At 40.0% G+C, this 12273-nt stretch overlaps 1 protein-coding gene across 2 annotated transcripts; it reads left to right on the plus strand.

Annotated features, from left to right (window-relative positions):
• The first annotated feature begins 1026 nt into the window (after positions 1-1026).
• LOC108429838 lies at positions 1027-11386 on the plus strand. 2 transcript variants are annotated; one of them, XM_017701876.2, is made up of 15 exons: positions 1027-1100; positions 1599-1698; positions 1810-1937; positions 4355-4472; positions 4553-5302; positions 5435-5586; positions 5737-5860; positions 5950-6804; positions 6889-7040; positions 7138-7261; positions 7340-7951; positions 8037-8209; positions 8354-8477; positions 8580-8932; positions 9018-9340. In XM_017701876.2, exons 2-15 carry the CDS (start codon positions 1614-1616, stop codon positions 9081-9083), a joined length of 3816 nt encoding a protein of 1271 aa, XP_017557365.1. In that variant the 5' UTR covers positions 1027-1100; positions 1599-1613; the 3' UTR covers positions 9084-9340. The 2 variants fall into 2 exon arrangements, with proteins under 2 accessions (XP_017557365.1, XP_017557367.1); XM_017701878.2 differs by lacking the exons at positions 8037-8209; positions 8354-8477; positions 8580-8932; positions 9018-9340 and adding exons at positions 9480-9622; positions 9775-9892; positions 10652-11386.
• Positions 11387-12273: the final 887 nt, after the last annotated feature.

The raw sequence follows: 12273 nt of genomic DNA on the forward strand, positions 1-12273 counted from the left end.
GAGGTCAGGGTCAAGGGTCAGGGCTACCCAAGATTTCCAAATGGTCTAAAAGGGAAAGGAATGTCCATCCTATTGGGTTTCCCTTCTGCAGAATCAATTAATCACATAACAATTCTGCAGAGCATAAAAATAAAAGCACTGAAAAGTTTTATTATATGTGGACCAAGTCAACTTCAAAGTTGCCCACCAAAACAATCTTAAATCAAAGGTGCTGACCTCATGAATGACCTTAAGACATGAACAGATGTAACAGAAAACATGTTTACTCATTTCTCCCTCTGAAAGATAAAACTGAAAACATACTTGTTTTGTGTTCCTCTGCTTATCAGTCTGTTCAAAACTAGTGTGCATTTGCTCCCTTGGTTTTTTTAATGATCTGATAAAACATCTGGGAAAACGAAGATTAAAGTTTACATCTAAAACCTTCTTCTTAATGCATATAACATAAAAAAAACACATTGTTGACACATTTCCATGCTACAGAGTATTATAATAGACCTGCTGTGATCTAAACCACATCAAGTCAAGTCAAGAGGCTTTTATTGTCATTCCATCTATGTACAAGTACACAGTGGAGTGAAATTACGTTCCTCCAGGAACATCACGGACCAACAAGGAACAAAAGGGTACAAAGTATAAACGTGCAGACATCATGTGCAACAAAAAATTGAACTACAAACAATAAATACGATAAATTCAACAGACATTAGACACAGTAAACAGGCAGGACAGTGCAGCACCGACACAGCACTCATTTCTGGACACAATCTCTTCATCTATCACTGAGATTTGCCATCATCCTGCTTGAGCCTCGATAATATTTATCATGATAGTCGTACCAGCAGAATCATGACACACTTTCCTGAAATAGAAGCACTCTCCTGTTCTTCTTAATATCTCCTGTCTCTCTTTTTTCCATTTGTGTGGATGTCTTCATGCATGCCTGTTTCATGTGTCCATTTCTAAATATAAGCCAGGCTCGGTGTGATGTTGGGAGTGTCTTGCATGATGCTATTTCTCTATAACCTTGCCTAAAGGAAGCCTGAAGATGCAGTTGGAGCACCATTACCTGGATGTTTCTGGAGAAGCACTGACCAAAGGTGCGTACACTGCTTACACTTGCAGGTGTGGCATGGGTGACCCCTCCTTTGGAGGACAGGAATCAGGTAGACTTAAATATTTCTGAGGGGATTCTTGAAGTAATTTGGAGTTTAGCTGCTGTTGTCATGTCTGGCTGCTTTTGTTGATGAGTTTAAGATCTTTATATTTATAAGTGCAGTCTAATGCGGCATATTACACACTGAGGTTGAATTTAATATTCCTCCTCATATTTTTTTCATACATTTTGGTGTTCTTTATAGATAGATGATTAAACAGAACAATTTGAGCCTACAAATATTTAGAATGTACGTATTGATGATGTTTTTCTTGCATGCATCACGACTTTCATAAATATTACTAACAATTTAGTAGTAAGTATAATAAATAAACTATAAAGTGTGCATAGATCTGATCAAGTAAAAATATATGCAAATTCTAATTTATTGAATACATCAGCTTTCTTATTAATTTATCATTGAAATGTTATACTCTACTAGTGCGAAGATATTGTTATGGACAGAGTGTGCACAGAGATGGGTGTGAAAGAGGACAGCATGGCAACTGAGGATGAAAAAGAAGAAAATGAAAAGCAAGACGGTTGGTATATTCATGGCTAGCAAAACAAGATGAAGAATTTTGGCAAAACAGCTCATATATTTGTGCCAGTGTTAATTAACAGTTCTATTCTTGTCTTGTCTTATGACTCAGAAGTACATCAGAAACTCTGGCAACCAAGTTTCTACATTAAAGTTGACAAGGAGATTCATTACTTTGCCGGTCATGAAATCAGTATCTGGGAGTCTCTTGATTCTTATGGCGGCACCATATGGCCAGCGGTGAGGCATCACATCGAGCATGCATAAAATATAGTGTGTGAAATAATCTGTCAACTCTATTTCTATTCCAGTGTTTCCTAATGACCATCTTGAAAACTTGCACTGCACACTTTAGGATTTGGCAAACCTAGTTCAGCTATTTCACTTCATAAATACCTGATAATTTAAAGTAGTCCAGGCACAAATTTTATCCATGCATTTGCCTTGAAATCATGTCACATTGCATTCATACTAGAGGCCTGGAGTTGATTAAGACAATGCAGATAAACAGAGCTGCTGCCAGAGAAACATACTTTGTAATTATAGTTATTTTCAAACAACACAGACATTGGCTCTCTGTCAGTATCTGGACATGAACCGAGGGACAGTTAATCTTCTGGACAAAGCAGTGTTAGAAATTGGAGCAGGGACTGGCCTAGTGTCCATTGTGGCCAGCCTGCTGGGTGAGTGATATAATTCTCGTTTCAATTCATTTTTGCCATAAATAAATGTGTTCGTATACTTGAGCTACAGATTAAAATGATGTGATGATAAAAAGTGGGCTCTCTACAGGTGCTTGGGTAACAGCTAGTGACCTTCCTGAAGCCCTAGGGAACCTGAGAAGCAATTTGTCCAGAAACACAAGGGGCTGCTGCAGATATAAACCCCAAGTAGCAGAGCTTTCTTGGGGCTACGGACTGGAACAAACCTTTCCTCGTTCTGTTTATCGATATGACTATGTTTTGGCCGCTGACGTGGTCTACCACCATGACTTCTTAGAAGAGCTGCTGGTTACCATGCGGCATTTCTGCCAACCAGGCACGACCCTCATCTGGTGCAATAAGATCCGCTTCGGATCCGATCTGGCATTTTTGGAGAACTTTAAGATGTCTTTCAATACCACATTACTTGCAGACACAGGGGAGGTTAAAATTTACTCAGCCACCACAAAAGAGCCTCAGGTCTCAGTAATGGTGTCAGAAGATGAAGTGCAGCAAAAAGAAGAGGAGAGAGAGAAGGAGGAGGAGGAGGAGAGGAAGGAGGAGGAGGAGTCAGAGACTACTGAAGATGTTAACCTTGGGGGTGTCTCCAATGGCGAGAAACAGGACAAAGATCAAATAATAAGGGAAAATAGAAAAACTGGAGAGACAAATGATAATAACTGTGAAGCTGAGTTAAAGAAAAATGAAGATGAGCAGCCTTCCCTTGAATTAGAAATCGAGGAGAAGTCTGGTCAGTACACAGTTTGTGACAAATTATACTTTTGTGACAGATACTTGTTACATAAATTCTTAACTGTTTAAGAAAATGATCTTTTTTTCAACAGAATCATATGACTCAGAGAACAATGCACAGGCCATCTACCAAAGATCCTGGGCACCCAGTGTCTACTATAGACTAAATAAAGAGATTCACTACTTTATGGGTCACCAAATTACTATTCAAGAATCAATTGATTCCTATGGTGGCATGATATGGCCTGCAGTGAGTTCTTACTTTAAAGAAATAATTAATCAAAAAATGTAATATACACTCACAGGCCACTTTATTAGGTACACCTTGCTAGTAAAAGGTTGGACCCCTTTTTGCCTTCTGAACTGCCTTAATTCTTCGTGACATACTTTCAACAAGGTGTTGGAAACGTTCCTCAGAGATTTTGGTTGGTTATTTGAGTTACTGTTGCCTTTCATCTCGAACCAGTCTGCCCATTCTCCTCTGACCTCTCACATCAACAAGGCATTGTCGTCCACACAACTGCCGCTCACTGGAAATCCCAGTAGATCAGCAGTTTCTGAAATACTCAGACCAGCCCGTCTGGCACCAACAACCACGCCACGTTCAAAGTCACTTAAATCCCCTCTCTTCCCCCATTCTGATCCTCGGTCTGCACTTCAGCAAGTTGTCTTGACCACCTCTACATGCCTAAATGCATTGAGTTGAGGCCCTGTGATTGGCTGATTAGCTATTTGTGTTAACAAGCAATTGAACATTAAAGTGGCCGGTGATTGTATAAAAAGTACTTGATCAGCCAAGGCATAGTGGTGTCTGAAGTTGACTTCTGGAAGTTAATAACATACCAATTACCAGTGTGGTAACTGCATGCCTTGCCTCAAACTGCCAAGTTGATGGCACTGTGTGACTCATTATAATGTATAAAATTGGACAAAAACATACAGTAGAGCTAAAAACAATGGTAGCTACCATCTTGAAACCTGTCTGAAATTTTGCACAATACTAATTAGTTGGATATTTGCTTCCATTACATTAACCTTATATCTCCAGTGCAAAAATGAAGCAAACTTCACCAAGACACCAAACATAGCTCGGATGATCAACTTCATTTGTAGTTATGAGATTTTTCTTGAAACTCTTGTAATGCAGTAACTGATCAAAATGAGCCAAACAATCACAGTAAGTTTGCTTATCTTTCCGTGCAGGCAGTGGCCCTATGCAAATTCCTGGAAACAAGCCAAGAGCAGATCAATCTACTTGACCAAGAAACTCTAGAACTTGGGGCAGGCACTGGTCTGCTGTCTGTAGCTGCAATATTGTTGGGTATGTCTAGTTATGAAGCTGTCTATTTAAAAATTAAATCAAACTGTAAACATTATTAAAATAGTGTTACTGGTTCATAGGTGCCAAATTAACAGCTACAGATCTGCCAGATCTCTTGGGTAACCTGAGATGTAACTTGAATCGGAACACAAGAGGTCATAGGAGGCATGAACCTCGAGTGGCTGCGCTGTCCTGGGGTCATGAACTTGAGCAAAGTTTCCCTCACTCAGAGTACCATTACGACTATGTACTGGCTGCTGACGTGGTATACCATCATGGTTTCCTGGATGAGCTGCTGCTTACCATGCAGTATTTCTGTCAACCGGGCACAACTCTGATCTGGGCCAACAAAGTTCGTTACCCGTCTGATTTGGTCTTCGTTGAGAACTTCAAGAAAGCCTTTAATGTCACACTGCTAACAGAGTTGGATGAGGTAAGGATTTACTTGGCAGCCAACAGACAACTAGATGAGGAAGATGACCATACGGAAAGCATAAACAAAAAAGAAGAGATGGAAAATGGGCACAATTACAGAAATGAAACAAAGAGAAATGAGCAGGAAAAGCTGAGAACACATGAATACAAAGAAGCAAAGGAAGAGACTGAAAGCCAACGAAGCCATGCAAATAAACAGAACCCTGCAGGAGAGGAAAGTCGAAATGAAAAAGACTTCAACAATGGTTCTGTCAAGAACATGGAACTTGACAGAAAAGAGAGACAAAGTGAAGATGCAGCATTTGAACAGAAAGTGGAGGATGAGGATTGTGAGCCTGAAAAGGAGAAGAATGAGCAAGAGAAGTACATAGATGAAAAAGTCAGAGAATCTGCAGGTATGAAGAAAGATGAAGAATCACAAGAATCAACTTCTAATGCTTATACAGGGGAAATATCAGGTCTGTAATATTAGATAAAAAGTGATACTATGTTGCTATATTTTTATACATTTATGGGTCACTTTTCAGATTGTTTGGAGACAAATGGACAGTTGGCTTATCGGAGGGCTTGGGAACCCAACATGTACTACATGCCTGGCAAAGAGATTCATTACTTCTTGGGTCACAAAATAACTATAGAGGAATCTATTGATTCTTATGGTGCCATGATATGGCCAGCGGTGAGTTTTAATTGAGAACAAGGAAACCAGTGATTGAACTGAATTCAATTGCCATTCACTTGCCACTTACATGCCAGTTTCTGATAGCGAGAAAGGGAATTTTTGTAAACATATTGGTGATGACAATCATTAGCATTTGCTTTTTTTCAGGCGGTAGCTCTTTGTAAATTCCTGGAAACACCAGCAGGTCAACAACAAATTAATCTACTGGATAAGTCAGTTCTGGAGATTGGAGCAGGCACTGGTCTACTGTCAGTTGCTGCCACGTTACTTGGTAGGTCAAACAATGCTTAGATAATTACTAAAGCATTCTATGTAAAGCAAAATGCCATACCCTTAACAAATTGTGTAAATTGTCTGCAGGTGCCAGATTAACAGCCACAGATCTGCCTGGAATTTTGAGCAATCTGAGATTCAATCTGAATCGGAACACCAGGAGTGTCCGGAGACATGAACCCAAAGTAATGGAACTATCGTGGGGTCATATGTTAGAAGAAACCTTTCCACAGTGCAGTTATCACTATGACTATGTTTTAGCAGCAGATGTGGTCTATCATCATGGCTTCTTAGATGAACTTCTGGTCACCATGCATCATTTCTGTCAGCCTGGCACAACAATCATCTGGGCCAATAAAATACGCTACCCATCTGATCTGGTCTTTGTTGAAAACTTCAAGAAAACCTTCAATGCTACATTGATAGCAGAGTTGGATGAGGTACGGATTTACTCTGCAACCCACAGAGCACTAGGTGAAAACGATGACCTCATGAAAAGCATGATGAAAGAAGAGATGGACAAAGTACACAATTACAGTAATGAAGGAATGCGAAATGAAGCACAACAAAAAGAGGAAGAGGTAAAAACACAGGAATATGAAGAAGCAAAGCAGGAGAGTGAGAGCAAAGGGAAACTTGCAGATAATCAGAACCCAGCAGGAGAGGAACCACAAAATGAAAAAGACTGCAATAATAGTTGTATCTCCGGGGACAAAGATATTTACATAAGAGAAAGTGAAGATGTAATGCTTCAAAAGAAAGGGGACGATGAGCCCCAGAAACAGGAGGATGAGGTATGTGGGCCTCAGAAAAAGGATGACAAGCAAGAAACGTATGCTGGAAAAAATGACAGGGAATCTGAACATGCTGAGAAAGATGAGGAATCCCAGGGTTATAGTGAATCCAAATCTACTTCTAATGCTCACACAGAGGAAAGATCAGGTCAGTACTTCTAAATTAAACATAGTCACTATGTTGCTTTATGATATATATTTACATGTTGGGGTCTCTTCTTGGCTGATGCAGACTGCTTGGAGACAAGTGGGCAGTCGGCTTATCGGAGGGCTTGGGAACCCAACATGTACTACATGCCTGGCAAAGAGATTCACTACTTCTTGGATCATAAAATCAGTATAGAAGAGTCCATTGATTCCTATGGTGCCGTGATATGGCCAGCGGTGAGTTTTGATTGAGAATAAGGATACAATGCCAAGTCTTAATATAGAGATGTTGTCTGTGTAGCCATAGTAGTGATAATATATATATATTTTTCAGGCAGTAGCTCTTTGTAAATACTTGGAAACTCCAGAAGGACAAGAGCAAATTAATCTATTAGATAAAACAGTCCTGGAGATTGGAGCAGGCACTGGTCTACTGTCAATTGTGGCCACGTTGCTTGGTAGGTCAACCTATGTTCAGATGGCTGTTCTACCCGAGCTTTAATGCTTAAACTTACCATTATGTGATTTGTCTGTAGGTGCGATTTTAACAGCCACAGATCTGCCTGGAATTTTGAGCAATCTGAGATTCAATCTGAATCGGAACACCAGGAGTGTCCGGAGACATGAACCCAAAGTAATGGAACTATCGTGGGGTCATATGTTAGAAGAAACCTTTCCACAGTGCAGTTATCACTATGACTATGTTTTAGCAGCAGATGTGGTCTATCATCATGGCTTCTTAGATGAACTTCTGGTCACCATGCATCATTTCTGTCAGCCTGGCACAACAATCATCTGGGCCAATAAAATACGCTACCCATCTGATCTGGTCTTTGTTGAAAACTTCATGAAAACCTTCAATGCTACATTGATAGCAGAGTTGGATGAGGTACGGATTTACAAGGCCACACATAAGTCTTCAGATGACAATAACATTGTAAACAGGGTCATAAAGGAAGAGGACAGGGAAGACAAGGAGGGAGAGAATTGCGAAGAGGACAACGAGCACAAGGAGAAAGAAGAGAAGAATGAAGCTTTGGAAAAATTTCAAAAAGATGGGATGATGGAGCAGGATGTGGAAGAAGAGAAACATGGACAGCCCCAAGACTATGAGGGTCTCCAACCTACAGCAGGTGCTACAATACATGGTAATCAATGTAAATTCTTCAGTTTTCAGATAAATGACAGCAGGGTGTGGTTTTCCTAGCATTCATGTGACTTGACTCTCCACAGGTGAAAGAGAAAAACTGGAGGAAGACAGAAAACCTGTCATAGACAGCATAGCATGCCATAGATCACATACACAGAGTGTACCTCAGCAGAGCAAAGAGATTCACTACTTTGTGGGTCATGAAATCAGTATTGAGGACTCCACTGATTTCTTTGGGGTTCAGAGAAGGTCAGCGGTAGGTTTTTACATGTACATAACAAACCATTTTAAAAACGTTTCTTTCTGAATATTTATTACTGGGAAAGTAACACACATAACTTTCTTAGCTTTAATCAAAACAACAGTGATGAATCTATATTAGTGATTTTGCTCCTTGCAGGCACTGGCACTTTGTAGGTTTCTGGACTCATCAGCTGGTCGCCAAAAAATCAAGCTTCTTGATAAGTCAGTTCTGGAGCTTGGAGCAGGCACTGGCCTTGTTTCAATTGTAGCAACTTTACTGGGTGAGCTTCTATACAGTATCGCTAAGCTGGAAGTGCCTGTACCATAAAGAGCAAAGACAGTGAATTATAGACTTAATACTAAGTAGTGTAATTGACTTGTAGGTGCCAACGTAACAGCTACAGATCTACCAGAGGTTTTGGGTAGTCTGAGATGTAACCTGAATTGGAACACAAGGCAACATCGGAGGTATGAACCTCAAGTGGCAGCTCTGTTCTGGGGTCATGAACAAGAGCAAAGGTTCCCTCAGTCTGAGTACCATTACGACTATGTAATGGCAGCTGACATCGTCTACCATCATGATTTCCTGGATGAGCTACTGGTTACCATGCGATACTTCTGTCAATGGGGCACAACTCTGATCTGGGCTAACGAGGTCCATTACCCATCTGATCTGGTCTTCACTGAGAACTTCAAGAAAGCCTTCCATGCTACACTGATAGCAGAGTTGGATGAGGTGAAAATTTACTCAGCTACCACCAAAGAATTGGGAACTAGGAAAGATGTTGTAGCTGAAAAAACAAATTTTACTGTGTTTAAAGGCTCCAACGAGGACGTTTCTGAAGAGGAGAACCTTCATTATCATATCTCAGCAGACAATGAGATGACACAAAAACTTAAAGAAAGAAATGGTGTTGTCATAAATCAACATGGAGGTGAAATTAAGGGAGAGGAACTGTCTGAAGAAATTCAAGTGATAATTGATAGAGAAGAGAACAGGGCCAAATGTTTCATGGAATCTCAGAAAAGCATCAGAGAGCATAAGAGGTGTCATATACAGTTTGAAACAGAAATTACAGATAAAGATGAAGGATATGAAAAGGAGACAACAGATTAATCAAGAACTGAAGTGACAGATTATATTAACAGTGAGTCTTTGAGATCCTGCATGCTCACTGATTTCTTCCCATGGAGTAGATGCTTTGGCATGTACTGCTAATTCTAATACAAGTCAAAATTCAATTAGGTTGTGAGGGAAAACCTTTGCTTTTTGCACTTCTCAGGTAACATAGGAAAAAAGAGGTCAGTCTACCAAAAGGTCTCAGAAATGGACAGGAAGCTTTGTGAAGAGAGGTACTACTTTGCTGGACATGAAATAAGAATTGTTGACAGCTTTGAGCCCTATGGACCTACTGTTCGGCCAGCAGTGAGTGTTTTTTACAGGATTAAGAAGAATTACTAAGAATATTGGTCCTAGACTTAGTTTTGCGGATGTCACTCTACAGAGAAAGTTACACAGTTAGTGAAATTAATGAAAGTAATGATGTTCTCTGATTACAACAAAGTGTCTTATTTCAGGCCTTGGCTCTCTGTAAATTCCTGGAGACCAACCCAAAGCAGATAAATCTTAAAAGTAAAGCTGTATTGGAACTTGGGGCAGGTACAGGTTTGGTGTCTATTGTGGCCAGTCTCTTAGGTAAGTGTTTTATTTACAAAAGTATTGCAATATTTTTACAATTTTTGCTTTTACCTGTTATTAACAGAAAAAAACAAATCAAATACACACCGTCTTCCTCTTTAGCCTAAATGTAATAAACCAGCTGAGACAGTTGGTGTCTGATGTTTTCTTTAGTTTTGCACTGGAGCTACAAGGCTAATGTAGCTAACAAGTGACAGAAGTTTATTCCACAGTGATCTGCAATGCAAATTGCACTCACATTATCTTGGAGTTGTCTGGGAATTCCACACCACTAAAAAAATCTTGTTTACTCAATTGTTAAGATGGAAACCGTAATCCAGAGTGGTTTGATGTGAAATGGTTAATTTTAGAGAAACTAAACAACTTTACAGTGGTAGTGATAGGAACCAGTGATAGACAGTGATATCTACAACAAATATTTGCCATTGTATACACTGTTCAAAATGACAAGTGAGCCCACACTAAACTACATGCATTCTGAGTTTTTATACGTAATACTGATGATGGTAGAACAAATTTGAGATGTTTCTTTGGCGACTAATTTTCCTTAAAATCCCCCTCAAGTACCCTTGACCATGAATGGATTTTATAAAATATTTTAATCCAAAATCTTAGCATAAAGCTAAGGTTGAGACTGAGAGTGAATCATAAAAATCCTATTTAAATCTTTGGTAGACTTGCTTACCCCCAATGTCTTGACTCACCGACTGGGAAAACTATGTTTATTTTCTGCCTCAAAAGTAATTTTCCCAACAGGGGCCTGGGTGACAGCAACAGACAAACCAGCTGTCCTTGACAACCTGTCCAGCAACCTGTCTAGCAACACAAGAGGACTCAGTAAGCACGCTCCACAAGTGGAGGCACTGTCCTGGAACAATAACCTATCCCGGTCCTTCCCTCGTGCGACATATCATTATGATGTTGTCCTTGCAGCTGATGTGGTACATCAGCACAACCTCTTGGACGATCTGCTGGCCACCATGCGCCATTTCTGCCAGCCTGGCACAACCTTGATCTGGGCCAACAGAGTGAGGACTCAGACCGAGACCACCTTCACTGAGCGCTTCAAAAGAACCTTCAGCACCAAACTGCTGGCACAGATGGAAGAGGTGGAGATATATATGGCAAAGGCTCATGGACATTGATGGACTTAGTGCACCAACGTTGTACGGTGATACTTTCATTTCAGTGAACAGCTTTCCATCTAAATATGCTAAGTAAAGCAAATTTTTCAGTTAAATGTAGTCAGAAAATATAGAATTTCTGTCAAAACTGGAATATCTTGTGCTTTGTAGGCTGGTCAACCAGTATGACCACGCGTGACCGACCTTAGACCAGCATAGACTAGCATAAAACAGCATGGCATGCATTCCTCGCTGGTCTGTGCTGTTTGTTTCTCAGCAGGAATGGCTTGCCTTTTTTTCCAATTTTTATTTTTGTACATGAGGAAATGTACCAAAAATGGTCTTCACAATAAAATATTGAATTCAACGTGCTTGTTTTTATTTGTGTAATTAATTCTTCAATATGTAGACAAAATTCTTCAGTGTTTTAATGAAAAATGATTCGTTGTCGAGAAATTTACCAACTCTTGTTTCTTGGCATTGGCAGTGACAGTTGCTAGATCACCAACACAAATATTGCCATTTTATTTATTACACAAAACCACCAGAGAACTTCCATGTCTCTTCTGAGCTTTTACATGTGATGTTGATCACAGTAAAATCGTGGTATATCTGAAAAACTATGTTTTCTTTGGGGACTCTAAACTTCGCATGCACCCCTCTACTGTAAAAACCTACTGTAAATGAAAAGCCCTGCTCAGATTGGAATGGTTTACGAGTGAGACGTCTGTAAAGGAAAATTACACGTCTCCTCAGTGATAAAACTGACAAGACAATAATAGGCAATGAAATCACTACAGCAGGAGCTTTAATTTCTACAAACTTGGTCATTGTTTCTATGCATAGTGTACTTTGTCAGCCCCCTTTCATCCTGTTCTTCAGTGGTCAGGATCCCCACAGGACCACTACAGAGCAGGTATTATTTGGGTAGTGGATCACTCTCAGCACTGCAGTGACTGACGTTGTGGCATGTGGTGTGCTGCTACGAGTGGATCAGACACAGCAGTGCTGTTGGGAGTTAATCTGAGGAAAACAGTACAGCAGTAATCATCTCAGGGGAGGAAGTCATGACCGATCTGGATGGAAATAAAATCACAGAGCAGCTGTAAGAGATTTCTCCCAGAACTCTGCGTAAATGTATTACTGTCTGAATAAATCTGATCTCAGTCATGCAGCAATTCATAACTATTTCATGTAAAAACTTTGTGATGTAGCTTATAGAGGCAGTACACTTTTCAGTCTTGCTCCCATCAC

Source organism: Pygocentrus nattereri, chromosome 12 (genome assembly GCF_015220715.1).
Source record: "Pygocentrus nattereri isolate fPygNat1 chromosome 12, fPygNat1.pri, whole genome shotgun sequence".
Lineage (NCBI taxonomy): Eukaryota > Metazoa > Chordata > Actinopteri > Characiformes > Serrasalmidae > Pygocentrus > Pygocentrus nattereri.